This window comes from Diorhabda carinulata, chromosome 8 (genome assembly GCF_026250575.1).
Source record: "Diorhabda carinulata isolate Delta chromosome 8, icDioCari1.1, whole genome shotgun sequence".
Lineage (NCBI taxonomy): Eukaryota > Metazoa > Arthropoda > Insecta > Coleoptera > Chrysomelidae > Diorhabda > Diorhabda carinulata.
In genome coordinates, this window is record NC_079467.1 from 18,292,802 (window position 1) to 18,314,574 (window position 21,773).

Below are 21,773 nucleotides of genomic sequence, written 5' to 3' on the forward strand. Positions count from 1 at the left end.
TTGCCAAATACTCGATGAAAACATCTTCACGACGCTGTGAACGCGGCACCCAACGTGCGCACAGTTTTCTCATGTCCAAATTTTCAGTTAATATGCGATGTACCACACTTTTTGAAATGCTTACTATGTCTGCTAGCTTTCGCGATTTAGTCGAAGATTATCCAGTTACGCTTTGTGGATTTTCTTCAACAGTCGTCACCTCATTTGGTGGACCACTGGGATATTGATTTTCGCAGGTCATACGGCTTTGGTCAAACACTACCACCCAACATTTTACTGTTGATAACGAAGGAGCATTCTCACCCAGAGTAGAATCTAGTTCAGTCTTTATATTGTTAGGCTAATTACTTTCAAATTGAAGTATTATATCACAAAAGGAAGACCAATTTTTTCCATGTTTAGAGTGGCATTTTTCAAGCAACTACTGTCATATCTAGATTGGACCAGGTACTTCTGGGACCATCTTATTCTGTAGTTTTAAAGAGATTTAAAGTACCGGCAGGTGAACTAAGAATTTACAGCGGCCAGTTATGAGTTAAGAGGGATCATTAGACGAAAAGCGTGCGAGAGTCAGTTGCTTAGAAGACGTGAGCATCAATGTTTTTAGATATTCTGTAAATTCAAAAGACCCACGGATTCCAGATAATACGTATTCTGTGCGAAGACATGGAAGATATAAAAACGACGGATCGCTTAAATTTGAAACTCAGATGTATGAATAAACCTTCATTTTATTTCTTCACGCTCATTTTTCCATTGTTCTTTTGTATTAAACTTCATATCGTTAACGTTGTTTTGTTACACAAACTTTTAACTAACCTAACGACTGTTTTATTCCATATAATATCCTAGACAAAAGGAACTGAATTAAATAGCTTCATTATTGTTCATTTTAAGTTAAGTCTCTCTTTGTCTTACGTATTTCATTCATAATTCCATCAACTTTGTTACATTATAGTATTAAGGATAGGAAATTAATCATCACAAGAAATTCATTGATACTTTTATTCACGTAACAAAACTTAACAAATAACATATTTACAAATAAAACTATGATGGTTGATCAAATCATTAACGGTCTATAGTATTTCACGAAAAATCGATATCTATCAAAAATGCTAACAACACATCATAAAAAATTCATAATTTCCGTTCGATTCACGAATATAAAAAAATTTGCAATAATTCACAATCCATAAGTTAATGAATCATTCGTAACAAAACACAAAATGATATGCGAAATATCGTACTGATTACGACATGATCAAATTATGTAATTATTGTCATTATAAGCAGAAATGAAATGAATGATGAAAATACAGTTAGAGAAAACTGCGAAAGAATAGGAAGTGAAAATTAATCATAAATACACTAACCACAGGACTCGAGATTTTAAATTTTAGTAACATTTTTAAAAATTTAGTACAATCAACAATAAGTATTAACAACATTATATGGGCTAATCTGATAGTTATTATCCTTTAGAGATCATCCCTAGCTTCCATTTGTTCCGGTTTGGTTATTTTCGATGAATAACTCATAGAAATAACACGAAATTGGATATTAGCCCAATCGCTAGAGACCAAAAATCCCTCTGAGCTGAAATCGTGAAACAGAAAGTAGAAATTCTGCATAATGGACACCCCAAAACAAAAAATCCATTCTGAAAGTTTACCGCGTTGGTGTAAATATCACCTCTAAGTGGTCTCAATTGATAATTTTTTTCTGTCGGTGGGAAAATTAAAGATGTGAGCAGTAAAATGTCTTCACTCAATACGCATTTTTAGAAATCAAATACAACATTTTTTTATACAGAAATTTCCGCTCTTTCATTTCTGATGTATTTTTTTAGGAAAACTACCATCAACTCATAAAAAGTAACCTAAAAATAAACCAACTGGATTAATTAGAAACTGAAGAAGCAAATGAAGCTTTTAACGTTAATAGAAATATATTTGAAGGTGAAGTAACATCAGTACAAGGGGAATTTATAAAATGATAAGTAGGTGACAAACGAAGCAGAAACGTTCATTGTAAGTATTGAAAATAAAAGTAATATGATCAATATATGACCCAAAGAAACTAAATAATTTCGAATCAAGTTCACTAGTGTAACATTGAACAATGAAGAAACTGTGGAAATCATAAATCCCTGGTAGGGAAGTCGTAGAGAGAAAAGAGAGAAACCACGAGTAATTTAAGAATGAATGAAAGAGAGTTTGGAAAGTATAATGAAGAAATAGGAAGAAGTAGTTAACAAAGAAGGAGAATATCAAAAATTCTGGAAAGAAAAAGGAAATAAATTAGAATTTATCCACCTTAGAAACCGATAAAACGAATTGTTTCTGTTTTTTCTATTTCTGGTTTCTAATACTGCATTAAAGTAAACAAGTATCAATTTTTCAAGTAATTTGTTAGCAAATTTGTAGAAAATATGTTATCAATTATAAAAGCAAGATTTGTGGAATAAACGGTATAAAAAACTATCTGTTTATGATACCGTAGCTACTACTTCTGGGTTTTTTCGTTGAGTAAATGGATTGCTTATCAGTTTTGCAACATTCTGTAGTACTGCTATTGGAATCTGGAAAAAAACAGAATTTCAATAACATGATTATAATTTTAAGCGAAAATAGAATAAACAGTGGAGAAATTAGAGTATTTATGATGATATATTTGAGTATCTTAAGTAAGAAAAACAATCTTCCATAGAAATGAGCTCTTTTGATTAATTAGCAATAATAAAAATTCACGAGAGTCATCAAAATCTTCCGAATAATGTTAAACAAATTACCTGGAATATATCATCGATGAATCTAGCGAAAACAGATCCCGTTCGAACCGGTTTGAACGGGGTATTTTCTGTTGCGGGTGCTGCAGGTGATGGATTCAATCCGGTAGTGATACCCGTTATCTGAATTGATGATGCTGGTGCTGCTGGTTGCTGAGGATCAGAAGACACAACAGTTTGTTCGACTTTCTTTTCTTCTGACACTGTATTCACCGCCACATCATTTATTGTTGCCTAGAAGAAAACAAAACGAATTTAATCTGGTTATTCTGGAGTATGAAAACGGTTTGAAGATTTTATTCAATAAAGTAGAAAAGTTCCTAAGTATTTCTTGAAATCGTCATTTTTATATCCATAATTAGTTTTGAAATTAGTATCTATACTTGCTTATAAACCTTCCCAGGGTTGATATTATATGGAAATTTGTCTGCAAATTTTAAAAACTACTTCAGCTTCTCCGAAAGGTTTACTTAGGGTAATTAGTTGAGAGAATAATATCTATGGGGCGATATGAAGTTATAAATATCCTTTGAAGAGGTTGATAATTGAAATAATGCTAGGAGTTTCCAGTTCCGGATCTAGTACAACGGTTGAAATTTGTCATATCTGATGAATTATGTTAAATTCTTATAGTTACAGTATTCGTATTTGTGATAATGATATTAGATAAGGAGACATGTTGATTTAAATGAAGGTGCCGAAGTTTTACGATGTAATGAACTGAAATTCTGGAAATTATTATTTGAATCAAATAATTTGGAGTAGATTTCACCAGTATTTGATAGGAATAGCCAGACTTAAATAAAGAAATATAAGATAATGAAGAATATCAGATATTATAATGAAATTATTGAAATGTTTAAATTGAATTTTAAGTTTCTTAGTTGTAGTTTTACATAATTTTCGTGAATTTTCGCAACGTTTTTATGTGATATGTTCGTATGTAATAATAAATTAGTTGAACCACCTCCATGTTTGTCTGTACAAGACTGCTGTGCAAATTCACTCTTACGAAACTATCACTATGTTATATGGAATGCACAGTTTTTTAATATATGATACGATTCATTTTGGTATTGACATGGGACTCACTTCAACGAGTTCAGATTTGACAACGTGGGTCTATACATGGGATAATCCAGAGATGCTTCAACCTTTAAATTTATTATGAATAATAGCTGCCCCTTTTTCCCCAAAATAACCGTTTATGAATGTAATGACGTTCTCGTCTTCTCGCCCGATGAAAATCTCTCTTCTGTAAGAGTTAGTTTGATATTAGAAAACAGAAAACAGTCGCTAAAGGCTAGATTTTGTGAATACGGTAAGTAGTCAAGCTTTTTCGTTCTCTTGAAACGGTTTGTCATGATTTTTACGACCGGGGAAACCGTTTTTGCCTTTTCGGAGCAGATTCGCCCTTTGCAATCCACTGGCTTGGTTGTTTTTTATTCCATTTCGCTTAAATATTGTCTGTAAGGCAAATGTACATTTCTGCTTAAATTCAATTGCCGAAAATTTTAAGATCACATATGATGGAGCAGAGTACACAGTGTCTAGCTCTTCTGTGCAGGCGTACCTCCTTTCAAAAAAAAATATGATACTTAGTTTTCTGGTTTCAACAACAATAGACAACAATCATGATTAGTTACAATGTTACTTCATTAACTGATTACTTGTAGTAAAGTGGATTACACCTAATAATGTTTCAGAGGAAATATTGGGTGAATAAATTCAATTCAAAACTATTGAATGACCTAAGAATATTAACATAATGGCACTAACTGAAAATTTTGTCATGATTCGGACATTATATTATTATTGTTGATTGCAAAATATTTTTTTTTCATTGTCAGTTGAAGATTAATAGAAACCTAGTAAAAAGTGAGGAATCTGTGTAAAATTGATCCTAAACATATGATATATATTAGTTATCGAATTCAAAAGCCTCAAAAGTTTATATTACTTCCAAAAAAAATTATGTTCATGTTGAAATTATATTTCTTATTGTATTTGAATCAAACTTGTATCGCGAGTTTGTAGATTCACTCACAACCAAACAAACAAACAAACGGACAAATAATCAGAGGAACAAAATTGAGAAAAAAATGTAATGAAGCGAATTTGGATACTTCTAATAGCCTTTGAAAATTTCCTATCTCCATTTTCTCATAATAGAAATAAGTAAAATACGTGAATATGAAATTGCAAGTTTCAAATTATTATTAATTACAAAGTTCATATGAAACCATATTTTTGAAGACACTTTTTTATTACAGAATAATTCCATATAAATGTAAATATTTGTATAATTATAATATTCATATTTAGATTAAATTGATAGGCTGTTTTCATAACACATGAACTTCTCATGAAAACAAAACATATTTATAATTAATCCTCATGCTTTTTATTAATTCCGTTCGTCAAATAGCTTTTGTTAATGTAAAATAACAAAGAATAAACTATATTACATCAACCCAATAAAGAAGATGAACCGTTGTTTCATCAGAGGGCATTTTTATTTCAATATTTTCTACTATTTTATAATTTTGTCGTAGCAAATATTTTTCCACGTTATACAAAAGTACTCGGTTTTGTAAGTCTGTGGAGGTTTATTTTACTTTAAAATAGAGGAAAATTGAGTTTTTCGATGGTAAAATATACTACACTTATAATATGAATATGAATAATTTGATACGACGAAAACTGAATTACACTTTATTTTATGTATAAGTAATAAAAACTTATTTATAATAATAATAATAATAAAACAATGATTGTTGAGCTAATTAAACATGAAAGAAGAATCTGATTACTTTCCTGCAAAAATTGCGTGCAATATAACATGGCCCAAAGCTTTGACAAAGATCAAATAAAGGATTGAAACGAAGGCAGTTTCATTTACATAAAAATATCTTAGATAGATTTATTTTGAGTCCTCAAACCATAACAACATTCGAAACTTTATAAACTTATCGCATTCATGAAACCCAAAAATTGTAAAAATCAAAAATTTTCACAATGGAACTGATTTTGGATTTTATAAATGGAGCACCAGATATGGTACGGGCAAGTTATGCGATTTTAAGCCGAAACCTTAAATTTAATTGGGCGGTTTTGATTTTCTAGATTCTGGGAGGTTTTGGTGTACTGAATAAGTCTAGCAACTCTTAACAAAATTACGGACACGGATTTTTGAAATTTTGGGACTTCAAACGCGAATAACTCGAAAACTATGAGGAATTTGAAAAAACTGCCACAACAAAAAATGTAGGGTACAAAATTTTCAACAAAGAAGTATCCTAGGTATTTGTTCCTAACCTGAAAATTTTCACCTTAAAGTGGGTTTATTATACACTGAAAAATATTTTGAATCGCGAATTACTCAAAAACTACGAGGAATTCAAGAAAAACTGCTGAAGCAAAAAATGTGCAGCATAGAATTCTCTACAGATTGATCTCCAAGCATTTTTTCCTAACCTCAACCTTTTCACCGTAAAATGGGTTCATGTACTCAAGAACATTTTGACATTTTGACAAAAAACATATGAGAATTTGGACCTCAAAATTTCCATTATAAAATTCAAAAACAAGAGCACAAAATGTGTACCCACATTTTTGTGAAAGAGAAAGGTAGTGTTTATGATCGCGTATTTCAAAAGTTTGTTCATTTGAAACCAAGAACTTGAAACTTGAAAATAAATAAGACGAACGACAAATCTCTCATTGGATTTGCTTGTTTATATGGCTTTCGTCGTTGAGAGAGATTTACTCAGAAATAGCAGCTTCAACGAAGAAATATTTCAACAGTCTACTAAAAGATAGATACGCCTGTGGATTAAGAATGCTTCATAATTTTATTACTCTCTCATTCATGAAAATAGACTCTAGTAAAAAATTTGAATTAATAATCCAAAATATCTAATTTTGTTTTTTCAGCAGTTGAAGCTAATTGTTTGGCCAATTATTAATTTTGATTTCAATACCTTATTTAAGTGATATCCCAGTTGCCTGTAGGATCTGAATAATTCTTTGTCGGCATTAAAAAAGTATCCTCCAATTTTTCTATTCTGAAAAACATTTATTTCCACTTTTCAATCATTTTCCAACTTGAAATTATTTTACAAATACAAACAGTTCCCCGACTGCCTTTTAATGTCGATCATAAAATTAATTATATCAACAAAGTTTGTAACTTTTCAGAATCATCAACAAACAATTACATTCAAACTTTTCTGCTTCATTGATCTATTATTCACATCATAAGGTTTTCGAATAAATGTGAATTAGGATATCGATAAAAAAATATAGGGTATATTAAAAAAACAAATTTCACAATCAGCTTTTCATCGTTTCTAAGAAGAAAAAAGCAGCTATAAAGATCCACCTTCTCAAATAGTTTCTTACGAGTTGTCAAAGATGTGTGAGGCCTTACATTATCATGGTGGAACACTAAACCTTTCCATTTTGACCGTTTCTCTTTGATTGCTCCATTAATTGTTGGCAGTTAACATCAGAATTGATCGTTTGGTTCTTTGGAAGCAGCTCAAAAAACACAACAGCTCTGTAATCCCACCAAACTGACAGCATGAGCTTTTTTGTTGTTTTCATCTTCTCATATGGTTTCTGCTGGTTCATCATGTTTGCTCCATGATCTTTTTCTAACTATGTTACTGTTTAGGATCCATTTTTAGTCACCAGTGATGAGTTGTGTTAAATTAATTCCTTTCAATTTGTGATGTATCCAAATATCAAGCTTCTTCACTAGCCCAAGACGTTTTAAGTGTTTTTCAATTGTTGTGTGCACTACATGTAGCTTCCTTGCAACGAGCATTTGGTCTGACTTTGATTTGGTCATCATCAAATTCAGTAGGCCGACCAGAACGTTGCTTGAGGGAAAAATCCCAATCAGCACCATCAACCTCATATATTTCTTTGTGAGCAGTAGCAGTAGCATAAAGAAGTGAATTATGCCAAAAATTTTCAATTGATAGCTTAAATAAAAGTCACACAAAAAATAAAGCAAAGCTCTCTATCAGTAAAAAGCGAATGTACTTAGTTACCAACCTTATATTATTAATCGTCTAGTCAACTGTCAAAAAGAAATTGTTATTCAGGGGCACCAACTCGCTACAGAAAATTACCAAAAATAGCTAAAGAATGCAGTCCATTTTAATACAAAAACCATGCGTAAATAATATTTTTCTAATGCCGAAACAGAAAAAAGATATTGAATATTATGTTATTCTAATCAAGTGTGATGAAGTTCCGATGAATAATTCGATGAAAACCGTTGGCATCGGGTATATTGAAAGAGAAGGTTTCATCCTTTTGTTTGATAATTTCAGAACCTATACTGCTTGAACAACGAAAGAAGTTTTTGGAGTTGATCGGGAAAATTTCGATTAATAACATGTTATATCAAAAACAGATAAATATTCTCAATATTTCGTTCATGGAGTTGAGTAGGATCATTTTGAGAATGTTGTTTTGTCTTTCATTCTACTATAATTTCCTTCAAAATGTGTTAATTTGTTTTTATTTTCTCAAGATTTTGAATTTTTCTAAGTGATTTAAAAGAATTGCTATAAATTCAATAGGGCTTTTTCCACAAAATACATTCAATAATAATCTGATGCATCTCTGTCTTCCCAATCCTCTAAATAATTCCCAGGAGTTTAGATTTCTGACAGTTATCCAGATTAATGTCAAGAGAAAATACCGTCCTGAATAGTTTAAATATTCGGCGTAAGTTTGTTAAATAGATTTCATTGGTCAAGAGACAATGAATCAGTTTATCCTTCACAATTGTCTTAAGGGCACACTTAATTGAAACAATCATGTTTTGAATGCATATTAATATAATTGATTAGTCTGTGGCACAAACCTTCATAGTTGTTATTATACAGAGTGAGTTTTATGTATGGAACGCCTCAATTATATCGGAAACGGCTTGTAGTTTATCATAAATTTTTGGGCCTTATGATACGGCCGGCATTATGGTGGTATTTACATTATTGTCAGATCTTTCTTTTTTCCCGAATAATAATGAACTTTGTTATTTCAAATTAAGATTTTGCGCTTTTCGATATCCTTGAGAAATACTTATTATTTTTCGTCGAATATTCCCTATACGTAAATTTCATAATTTCGAAGTAATAGCTACAACTTCGTTATCTCCGCCGAAGTTAAAATAAAACATTTGAATTGTGATTTTTTCCTGATGTTTAGCAGAACAGATACGAAATAACTGATTATTTTTGAAGTATATTTCAATAGACCCGACAGTATTGCTGAAGAAATTAATTAACGAAATTACCCCTGAAGTCATACAAAATGTTGTACTATAATTCGAAAATAGCTTCGTTTATTGTCAAGAAGTGAATGGAGAACATTTTCAACATTCAATTTAATTGTAAAGTAGGTACATTGAAAATATATAGGGCGTCCCACGATGAGTTAAAACCATCTGAATATGGCAAAATACTCATAGTAAAATCACAAAAATTTAGGTTTTCGGACACGATCTTTTTAAATAAAATGTTTTCAGAGATGATCGACTTCCGGTTCTACCTCTCTAACTTTGTTATTTTGACTAGAATACCCTGTATATATACATTTTAAAAATCTATGTGAAATTTTAATATATTTTGTCAAAAAATTTTTTTCGCAAAATCCATACTTCAGTTCCTTTTTTTTTTTGTAAAAAATTTGACCGTTGCAGACCCTTATAAATTATTTTTTTACGGGAATACCCTTAAAGATATGAAAATGGTTTCTATTCGGTTGCTATTAGCACAGTCAGACGTATGTGAATCTATGTTGAAAAATTTTTCATTCTATACAAGGTGTGTATAGAAAGTGTTCAAAATTTAACTTCATAAATATCGAATTTCTCTATTTTTTTAAATAGAACTAGAAAATAGGACAAATCCAACCATTTACACCCGAATATTATCAAGTAATCGTCTTATGCTGAACCTTTTATAAAAGATCTTTCGAGAAGTAAATTATAAAATACTGCTTTGACCTTTTTTACTCTCGACAATATATTTCACTAAAACCATCGAAGTCATGATTTAACAGGAAACTTTCTAATTAATTATTCTTCAGCTACAGTCACCAACGATTGCCTCGCCTTTCTTGACTATTATTCCGCTAGCAGTATCAGGTTATAACCACACAACAGAAAATGTTCAGTTTTCATTGTTCAGCATTGCAGGTTTTCAACATGTCCACCCTGTTTTATTTTATTATTCACGACTGGGACACAGTATATAATCCTAACCTAATCTAACCAAAAATTTCTAAAATAAAAGGAAAACCAAAAAAATTTTCATGAAGAACATTATTATCTGCATTTACATAGGAAATGTTCGATTTACGTTGACAATGACGAATTAACTTCAATTGTCTCAACTACTTAGAAGAACCTTGAATTCCAATCTCTTGTTTTTCTAATCACGTAATTGTAGCATTCGTAATTATTAGTTTGAATATCTGAATGATTTTAAATTGAATATTACCCCTATGCATGTTGTATTCTATTTCAATTAATATATATAATCGAAATTTGAGCAATTTCATATAAATAATTGAAAGTTATTATAATAAATATGACAAAAAAAGTGAAAGGAACATTTTCAGCTAAACGATTTCTGGGTTGGGTTGTGTCAGACAGCTTGCGATCCAACTAACGAACAAGACATTTTACATAAGTTATCTTTTCTTAAAATAGGCGTTAATGTGTGCAATAACGTCCTTGTTTTATCCTGCAAGTGAAAATTTTGATTTAACAAACAGAATATGTCGCTGGGAGACAGATCTGGAAAAGCACTTTATTTTTCTTCAAATCTGGTCGCATTTTTTGAAATTAGTCAATTAGTCCAACTCTTATCCTTTTTCTGGTTAATGAAACGATACTTTTTTCAGAGCAGGCTAGACCTTCTCAAACCACAATTGATTCATTGTATTTAATTCAGGGGAACGTGGTGGCCATGCAAATGGACCTCCCCGACAAATCCACCTCAGGAAACATGTTATAAGTTCTGATTTCGCAGCTTTGGAGGCCAATAACTTAGAAACATGATTATTCTCACATCATCTACTCACTCGAATGTTTTGCATTAAGCCCCGAAACATCCTGTATAGAGCAGTAATCTGCATCTACTATAAAGCAACAACTTGATCTCAGATTTTTGTGCATCTTTTGCATGTTTTCTTATATTTCTTGATGAGAGGGCATCAAGGAATACAAGAAAACATGCAGAAGAAGCTAAGGAATCCTAGACTAGAAATAACAGACCGACGGAAATCGTTTATTCGGAGTAGTTTGGAACCAAGAGATCCACTCAATGACAATTGGAAATCAGTAAATCTGTTTGAATGTATAGAGAAAATTGAGTAGAGCGGTCAAACTTCATCTACGTATGTCGTGACTCCCATATAAGCTATCATACTGACTATCATTGCTTCAACTACTGCTGCGTGTAATAGCTGAGCTGTTGAAACAACTAGTTCGACTTCAAGCAACATTGTAGTTCACGATCCTACCAACAAGTACTAATACAACGATTGATTTCTTTGAACTCGTCAAGTGCCAATAGTACTGTAACTCCTTCTCACTTCAAATTAATAATGCTCACAGTTGTACTTTAAATATTGCTATTACAAAACAAAAATTGATAAAAATTTTGTTTGAAACTAGTAATTTTTTCACTCGGAGGAATTGCTGGGTGTCCTACTCGTGACAAAAAGTACTACTTTACTTACTTGTTGCATAAATACCTATAGTTAATGCATTATTTTGATAATTATTGAAAGAAAGATAAATTTTGACGTTTCGACTTTTCTTTTTTTTTATAAAAATATTACTTTGATTCTGTGTATTGAATATTTTTGAATTTAACTCAGGCTTTATGACATAAAATTCGTTTTCTAATATTTTATCATGCATTTTTATATAATCATTCAAATCACTATCTGCCATTATCGTCTCATTATTTATTTCATTAATTTTTTCATTTGATTCCATTGCATTTTCTTCTACTTCAATTTTAGTATCATTTTCATTTATTTTCAATTCATCTTATCTATATATTTTGATAAAGATTCAAAGAAAAGTAAAAACGTCAAAATCTACCTTTGTTTTAAAAATTATAAAAAAAACTAATTTTATAACAAAGGAGACCAAAAATCAAGAAAATTTAAATGCTTATTATATCTAAACGTCTAAGAAATAAGAAATTAAAGAAATGAATACCTATTGTTCAAATTTAGCAATAAAGTGAAAAATTAATGCCGATCGATCAATAGAAATCGCTTTTCAATGCCTCAAAGTTGTGAGATCTCAGAATATGGTTTATTCAGGATATGTGAGTAATCTTAGTCGTCTTGTTTTAGTACTGTTTTAATGAAACGAAAGGGAATTTGCAGAAGTTCTAAGACACAAAATTTTCTGTATATAACTCTCGTAATACATAACATTTCAACTCTTGAATGTACTGTACGGTATATATTATTGATTATTAATATCAGTAAAGGAATTTGTAATTAAAATCAATACTTTCTTACCTTGTCCAGTTGTTCATTGTTGGTAGGGAAGGCAATAACGGTTGCTACCGATAAAAAGAAGATTGCAGCAGTCAATCTAAACATAACTGTAACAAAAAATTTCCAGATTTAATTGAAAAAATATCATTTTAGCAGATCTAGCAGTTTGTTATTTTTAAAATTTGTCAATATTAAATTATCATTTTTCATTTGGGGTGAAATGAAGAGCTTAACCATCATTGTATGCTATTTGATTGTAGTGATATTTACGATAATTTTCCAAATGTTTTAGACGAGAATATTCTCTATGGTCAGATAAGGGAATCCATCGATGTACTAGAAGTAAAAGTAAAAGCAATTTGACTATAAATAACAGCCTACAATCCAAAAAGCTACTTTTCTGTGTTGTTAATTTTGAAAGATTGTGACCTTTACAAAACTATTGATGCGGATCTTTGTTGGATCTATTGAACCAATTTTCGAAATCGATTGTTAACAGAAAAGGCGTTATCATGCAACAGGACAATGCAAGACGAAGATTAGAGAAAAAATATTAAATTGGGATGTACTGCATCACCCAGCTCATTCGACAATATGAAGTCGACATCATTTCACGGTCAACTGTAAAATGTAGGACATGGGATTTAGTTTGTACATAAACGAAGGTCTTCGCTTTATGGACGAGAGAACTTTGGAAGGTGGATATAAATTATTAATAAGTGAAGTGAAAGAACAGAGATTATGAGAAGCAGAAGGAACACTTCCTTCTGAACAATGTAGAATATTGCAGAGATACTATTTGCTAAAATGGAAAATTAATAGTTTTAAGATATATAGTCCAGGAACCAAGGGTTTTAACCTTATTGGTATTTTGTCAATAACGTGGAAGGGGTTGAAAATTTCGATACAATGTATATGACCAAACTTGTAGAACGTAAAAATCTGGACAAAAAAGAATTGAACATATTTTTCCAAAAAATGCTTTACTAGATGCTGAGCTGTAATTGGTAATATCAGACATACGTGTCAACAACTCTGAATACTGCAAGATTTGTCGACTAAAATCTCTATAACTCTCTTTTTTGGCTGAAAAGTTCTAAAGTTAACAAAATTCTGAAGGCAAAACCTTCAGCAATTGATGTATATAGATGGCAAGTGCCGTTTAAGGAGGTTTCTATTTGTTATCCAAGGATGAAATATTTTTTATTAATAAATAATGACATTTCACTAATTTTTTGAATTTTTGTACAGGTTTACTTCGACAAGCAGAATTTTTTCCAAGATTCAGTAGGTCAAAATTGAAAAAATGAGTTACTGAATTCATTACAACCTTGTCTTTGGCCAAATTCAGTCACATTTGTCTAAACACGTTGTTTTTTAGTTTGCTAACTTTTTTCTGATCGATGTCTTTTTGATTAACGAGAAATTATCAAAGTGTAGGTCCCTGAAAAAAGCCTCTTGTCATTCTAGTCCCAATACTCTGCTCTTTCAGGATATGCGTCTAAAAACATGCCATAAGAAAGTTTCCATTCATCTTGTTTTACAATTTCCGGAAATTGTCCAAATTACATGGGAATTCTTCTGAATAGGCGAGTAAATCTTTCTTATTGACCTTAGCTTCATCAAAGTAAGATTCCGTATTTTAGAATCTCCTCTCTTCTCGCAGTAAGCTTAATTTTTATCTTTATAATATCAGAACAGTTTTATTTTGAAATCCCAAGCGAAATTTCCCATGCTTCGACTATGATGAGAATGTTGATATCTTAATAATTAAATAAAGATGATGTACTACCGGCGATTACTTACCATCATTCAATACATTCATAAATTAATACATTTTCATTCATTTTGGTTTGTACTAGGAATTCTTGTCTTTCTTTTCCACTTATTCCAATTTCATATTTTTAACTCGGACTATATGATTTAATAATTTTTCCCACTTTCAAGAAATTTATTTGAGTTATAAATAAATAATCCGATTTGTCATATCTGTTATCAGAATCGGGAATCGAATTCACAAATATCAATTGTGTATAACTGTCAAATAAACTTTATATCAATTATTAGGAGTATCTGATTTAAGCCTACTCAAATCACGAATCTACACAGTTACATTAACTTGAGCATGAGCGTCACAACTCTTGCATCAGGGGTCCATTACTGAAAAACACATTTCAGGGGCACGTATCTTCAGAATTGACATGTATATACATTTTTTATGAGAACCTTCATGCTCTAAATACTTGATTCCATACATCTCATCGAAATTTTGAATCTTTTCCACGTTATTGACGAAATACCGAGTTTTTCTGGTAGTTTTTCTCCATTTTCTTAAAGTATTCTTCAAAAACTACTTGTGTGCCGATTATTTGATTTTTATTACAGCCCCTGAACCAATACAATGATGATCGTCGACATGTTTGATAGGTTCGCCATTTACCTTACAATGCTGGCGAGTATACCACTTGAGTTATTACGGAACTTGCTATTTTTTGACCCGGTCTTGGAAATGATCTTAGTTGACCAAGGCATTCGCATAGTCAAAGCTCTATTGTGAAAGCTAACCAAGATACTCGTATTGCGTTGTGAGAGATACGCTTCGCTGTTCATTAGATCAAGAATATTACAACAGAACACAATTTTTTTTCTTCAAAATAATCCCGTAAACCCCATTCTCTAAAGTGATACCTTGAAAAGAATGTACCTGGGGCTAATAGATTTTTTGATGTCAGTTTTGAACCTAGGTCTTGCTTCCTCTTTCGATAGGTTTAAGTAAATAATTTAATTTTGTTTGGGTAAACAGCTTCTTGTTGGAGTGAATTCATCCTTTGATGAATTGGCCTCACTCTCAGATTTAGCTGATACATCGATCAAAATTTCATGTGGAGATGGGAGTGAATACATCCACAATGCAATCTGAGTATTTTGCGTTACTCATAACGCAATAACCTTTGTATATGCTCGAGTAGTTGCCCCAAACGCGTTCTGAGTAGTATGCTAAAATACCAAATCCACAACGCGTTTTATTAAGATATTTCATATAAAAACTATTCACGCTTGAATATAATTTCTAATCTAATTTTAATATAATTGTTGAAACTATTACATATTCACATTTCGTGGAAGTCAAAAGTGATATTATAGATATAGAAAGTTATTTATTACATAATTAGATACTCATATACTTGAATAATTGAGGACTTAACGAAATGTTTCAAATCATTTGCTATGAACGTGAATTTTGAAAATTTAATAGTTATTCAAAACGTTAAGGCGAGCGTAGATAGCGAGCGTAGCAAAAAACAGTTTCGCTTCGTATATTTCTAATACTCACCCCGAAACTTGTTTCACTCGTACTCGCGAGTAATGTTTTGTCGATATCGAAAAGGCTTACGACACGCTACATTAAAAACCTTTGTTGAATTTAAATGTAGTATCCCTGAGTTGAATTCCATCCTTATGAGATTTTAAATCATGAGGAGCTTCGAACTTTTCAATCGGGAGCCTTCACAATTAGCCAGTGCATTTCTTTGAATTTAATACCCAGTGGTTTTTGTGTAAAGTGAATTTTACTAGAAATTACTTATTTATGTTAGGCTCGAAAATGTTCCCTTAACATGTAAAGTAAAGTTTCAGCAACAAACCGCTGATTATCAAGCGCCTGTAACCCATCCTGATTATGGATCACGAGGAAGACTATATCGAAAATCAATTTATTTACGAAGAAAAGTCTTAGGGCACCAGAAATTAATAGTAGTATATGAGAAACTACCATAACCTCTCAAAGTTGCTGTATGGTAAACGCTAGAAGCGGCGTCGAACCTTCTTCTAGGATAACGTTGATCTATAAATAACTATATACAAGGATTCCTCTATAAAAGTCGATAGTGAGGTTAACATCACTCAATAAGTCGTGTGACTGATACATAGATAACGCTGCCATTATAAAATCCATATGATGTTTATGAAGTACCAAAGGCGTAATGTGTGTTATTTCATGACATTTAGATTAGTCAGCCATTTAAGTGAAACTAATTCCGTTATTTTCAAAATAATTTTATGTATTAATCATTGCTTCTTGATGAAAAAAAAAAAATACTGTACAAACTCAGCAATAATAGCTTCAAAAGTGTTATCCGTAGTCTCCTACATCGAAAACAACAATATGTTATTGGTTTGCTGAATTTAAACATGGTCGTACAGGCACCGATGATGGTGAACGTCCAGTTGAGATGGTTACTCCAGAAAACATCAAAAAAGTGCACAATTTGGTTATATCTAATCGAAAATGGAGATTGCGCGAGGTAGCTGTGGCCTTAGGGATATCAGAAGGCAGTGGGTTTGCAATTATGCCACGAGAAAGCTATTTTCAAAGTGGGTGCCGCTTTTACTTCAAAAATCAACAATGTGTTGAAGATACTGAGCATATATGGCCATTTTTATAAAAAATGAACCAGATTTTTATCGTTAGTATAAAAATGGATGGAACATGGATCCATCACTCTACTTCGGAATCAAAACGATCATCATCTGAGTCCGGAGTCTGGACAACCACGTCCGAAGTGTCCAAAGGTACAACAGTCAACTGGGAAGGTTATGGCTCTATTATTTTGGGAATGGGGTTGGAATATTGTTCATCGACTATCTCTGAAAGGGAGAGACAATCAATATCAACTAGCTACAGAGTTGTTGGATCGTTCTAATTCAAAAATGAAGGAAGAACGCTTCATATGTCGAAGAAAACACCACTGTTTCACCAAGACAATACAACGTTTGCTTTTTCATCCTCATAGTCCCCAGTGACTACTGACTATTCATTGATCTCAAAAAAGAATCACCGTTAAGAAATTCAGATCAAATGATGAAGCAATTACTGAAACTGAAGTCTATTTTCAGTAAAAAGACAAATTCTTCTACAAGTACGGCATCGAGAAGTTAGAGAAGCGTTGGAATGATTGTATTTCTTTTCAAAGAGATAACATTGATGAATAAAATCTATTGCAAAAAATATGTTTTCCTTTATTAGTCGCAATTCTCTATAATAATTGATATCAATTAATCACCTGTACTAATAACTTTAGATTGTTCGTATAGCTACTGCAGTAACAAGTTATTCGAATTCTCATACTTCTGTTTCATGCTTCAATTAACAGTATCAAACGTAGAGAAATTTCTTCTAGTTTGACGCTAATATTATATGTCAACGACCTTGCAAACTGAGCTGTAGAAAGATGCCGTTATTGACAATATACTATAATATAGTAGCTAATTTGAAATTATACTGATATCAAAATTGATTATATATAACATTTGTTGGAAATTTGAATATTATATTCGAGAAAATATGTAATTTCACGATATTCCAAGTAAGTTGTATAACAGTTTTATACCTAGAAAGATAAATCATTTACTTCTATTAGAAATCACCATCAACTAGCCACTATATTTTTGCTTTCACGTTAGCTTGGACATGCATTCAATACCTTTCAAGACTTTCAAAGTCGCTTGGACATTGGACAGAATATTAATGTACTGATAAGTTTTCCTCTCATTAGAAATCACCAGTAACTGGTAAAAATAAAAAGTCATTAGAACGACGCAGAAGGTTTTGTGCCCCATTTATCAAAATGTAAGTACTACTTTTCCAAGGTATCCACGTTTTTTGAAAAAATCGGACATTCGAAAGGTCTCTTTGGCTTTCGCAAAAAATGTAGTCGTCTCAAAGTTAATTTATCAGAAAACCAATAAACATATTAATGTCGTTATCCAAAATGTTCCTCTGTCTTCCTAGATGATATTTGGTTCGTTATAGGCCTAAATTGCTTGCTTCTCCATTAAAACTTTATCTGATCCTTCAGCCATACGTTCAGTTTTTTGTAGATGTTACAACTGATGAGGCGACAGTAGGGCTTGGTTCAAAATATGGAGTTGTTACCCCTTTTTTAACTAGACTTTTTTACCAGGGAGGCCTGTTAGCCATTACTGGTATATGTCTGCTTCCGCGTTAGCTCAGACATGCATTCGCTATCTTCCAAGACTTTCAAAGTCGCTTGGACCTTGGACATTCCTGACCTCGTAAAGAGGTTCACCAATGGTGCGATGATATTAGGAGAATGCAATGAAACTGGATGAATGCCACTTATAACTGACATAAATTTCGTCAGACTTGTGTCCAGCAGTTGCCAAAGCTGATTGATGATTAGCACTACTTCCATTATAAGCTGAAAAATAGTGATTTTACTGGTATCAAGGTGCTCAATCCAGATATTTTCTAGTTCTATCGATTCTGGAATCTCCAGATTTTTTACTTTAATTTTTCTATCAAGAATCTATGGACGCTACTAGAAGCCACTTCTTACACTATTAAATGATGAGAAGGCAGGTTCAGCAATGCTATTAAGGATGTCGTACGGTGGAGTAACTCTCCATTGTGAACTGAATCTTACTGAATTGAAATAGAAATAAAACATCGGTTTCATGGAATACTATAAAAATATTGTTTGACGTGATTGACACTAATGATGATGAACTTTAAATGATTTATTATTGACAATAATATTCGTTCTTTCTACTACGATGGAGTGCAGGATGATGCTCTGTATACGTTGTTGGAAGGTGAAGAAAGAAGAATTGGATTCACATATCAACGAACTGACAGCAGATAATATTATGATGAAGATCTTGAGGGAATTTGGTTTCTCAACACCTTCAAAGAATTTTTCGCACTAAAAAGGCTGATCTAGACCGAACAACAATTTAAGTGTGTTAAAGGAAGAGAATTCGAATGTCGAAAGAGCCTGAAGCAGTTCGAGGTGAGTATTTGAGAGAAGAAAAGGAGATTTTAGTTGATAGAGGTAGTGATGAACTTCCGAGCTCAACAATATGTGCCTTAATGTATTTTCTCCACTGGAAAAAGAACTTTTGAATCTGGAATAACCTTTCCAGTATCATATTGTAATAATATTATGTGATTAACAATTCTTCTTATCACTATATCAATAAGTCATCGGAAGACATTATTTTTATTGGAATATAATTTGAAATTGAGCATTTTTTTCACATTTCAGTTCAACTCTAGCTCAAAATAAGTTTAACCTTTCACGTTCTTGCTGAAAAAAAATTCGTGATTCATTGTTTTATATAAAAAATATATTCAAAGTCTTATTGATTTTAATTGCATTTTCGAATAACGACTAACAAATCCCTGGAAGAAAAATTTGACATCAAAAGTAGATTTACAAAATAAATACCATGTTCCATTTTTTGAAAAGGAAGTAATAGTATGTTGATGAAATAACTCAAGGTAAAAACATTGACTATTCATCTAGCTATCACCCAAGCATTTCCTACTATTTTAGCGGATATGAAAAAGCAGTCAGAAAACTAAATAGAACCGCTGTTGTTAAGATTGTGGTAAAATTGTTTTAATTGCTCTTTATCGAGTAGCAACGATAGGAAATGATAAAAAAAAAACTAGAGAAAGGACAAAATACTTTCAGGAAAGTAGTCATATAATTATCACGATAATTGTCAGCTCATTAATATCAATGAATATACTGAAAAACACTGAAGTATTAAACATTATGTAAATCCAAAGAAATGTACAAAAACGGAATAAGATATGTAAAATATTATGTCATACATTAGATTCGTAAAAAGGAAAGTTTTTATTAGATGTAGGATATTTAATTTTCATATTTCTACTACATTTCAATACAATTTTGAATTACTTATAGCAAAATCGTTACCTGTTGATAAAAGTTTACTCTACACTTTAACAGAATGCGGAATAAATTTTCGCAGTCGCCTCACTCAACTGTCTGAAATAGAGAGTTACTGACTTAACCGACCGTTGAGGTCCCCTACCAATTGACCTGTGGTAACTATTTATTGGTAACGTTAACACGGGTGCTGAAACGAAAATAATGAACCAGATCTAAGGTCACGGAAACGTTCGATATTTCTTTGTAATATTACGACTGTATTTGGAAATATTTATTTTTTTTTTAATGAAACATGTAGAATGCAATATAAAGTGTGAGTCATTCGACTTAAAACATATACGGAAAATTTGAGGTTTTTATAGAATATAAATGTTTTATGGTTTGATAATTGAAACAGGTAAAAAACTATGACTATAAGAAATTTAAATTTAAAATGCAAAGCAAGTAGATTGCTTTTTATCCATATAATTTTTTTGAACTATAATCCTAAGAAACTTCACCAGAGGGTGTATCTACAATCTTCTTATCTAGCTCTACAAACTATTCTCCATTCTTTTGTATCCATTACTATTTGTCTTACCCAATTTCAATCAATCTTCATCTTCTCTGATATCTCAACTTCTTCATTCCAACTTCTGGCTGTTTTGTTTTCTCTTATAACAAGCTCAAACTATTTTATTTTTTATCCTGTCTATTATCATTTTTCCTTGTATCTCGTTGCTCTGGCTTTGTGTTTTATACATATTTCTACCTAACCTAACGTAACCAAGCAAATAAACTGTCTTTGCCAGAAAGATATTTTTGAAAGAAACTTCCTTATATCTCTGTTCTCCAATCCTTCCACCTTTCGTAATTTTTGATCCTAGATATTAAGATCTATTTAATTGTTTAGTTTTTTTATTTAAGTATATTCAAGTCCTTTTCTGTCGTTACTTATGATCATCGTCTTTGTTTTGTTCCCAGTTATCCTCACGTTGATTTTCTCATCATTATCATCACCTACATATGATAGCTCCGAAATTTGACTTTTCTCATTCTCCAATGTTCCACCTTGTAATGTACATGCTTGTTCTTTTTTAAATCCCTATTTTATCAAAATCAACTGGGAAGAGCACTGATCTCAATATACACCTCTGTCTTACTCTTCATGGAAAAACTTAATTGTTGAAACTGTTATTAATGAATATAAAAAAAATAAACTTTGGAGACACCATTAATGAGATTATTTCTGTTATCCTCCATTTCGATGTGAGATTTGAAACACGTGTACCACGAATTATATTTATGAACTTTGAAGAATAGCGCAATCAAAAAATTCTTAGAAATCACAAAATACAATCAGATAAAATTGTGGAAATAAATTGTACTATCACAAAAACTTTTTGAAAATGGCAATTTTTACATATTTTGTTAACAAAATTGTTTGAAACAGGTAGCTTTAATATTATAAAATACATCATCTGAAGAAAACTTCATGAGACCTGTCAAATTATTTCCTGTAGAGACAAAAGCATGAGCAGCAGAGTCGAAAGTTTTTTTGGGATAACACCAGAGAAACGATGTAAGAAAAACGGTAGCGAATAAAGAAAGTAAGTAACACTTACAGGCATATCACTGAAGATGATGAAAGCTTGAAAACTCCTTTTTCAGAATTCGTTCTAAAAAACCATAATTTATGTAAAATCAAATGAAATTTTGGAGTCACATGT

At 31.5% G+C, this 21,773-nt stretch overlaps 1 protein-coding gene across 2 annotated transcripts; it reads right to left on the bottom strand.

Moving 5' to 3' along the window:
• Nucleotides 1-990: 990 nt before the first annotated feature.
• LOC130897188 (uncharacterized) lies at nt 991-20,206 on the bottom strand. Of its 2 annotated transcripts, none has more exons than XM_057805920.1 (4): nt 20,089-20,206; nt 12,362-12,447; nt 2,795-3,025; nt 991-2,584 (listed from the first exon to the last, which is right to left on the bottom strand). In XM_057805920.1, exons 2-4 carry the CDS (start codon nt 12,443-12,445, stop codon nt 2,492-2,494), a joined length of 408 nt encoding a protein of 135 aa, XP_057661903.1. In that variant the 5' UTR covers nt 12,446-12,447; nt 20,089-20,206; the 3' UTR covers nt 991-2,491. The 2 variants fall into 2 exon arrangements, with proteins under 2 accessions (XP_057661903.1, XP_057661902.1); XM_057805919.1 differs by lacking the exon at nt 20,089-20,206 and adding an exon at nt 14,147-14,372.
• Nucleotides 20,207-21,773: the final 1,567 nt, after the last annotated feature.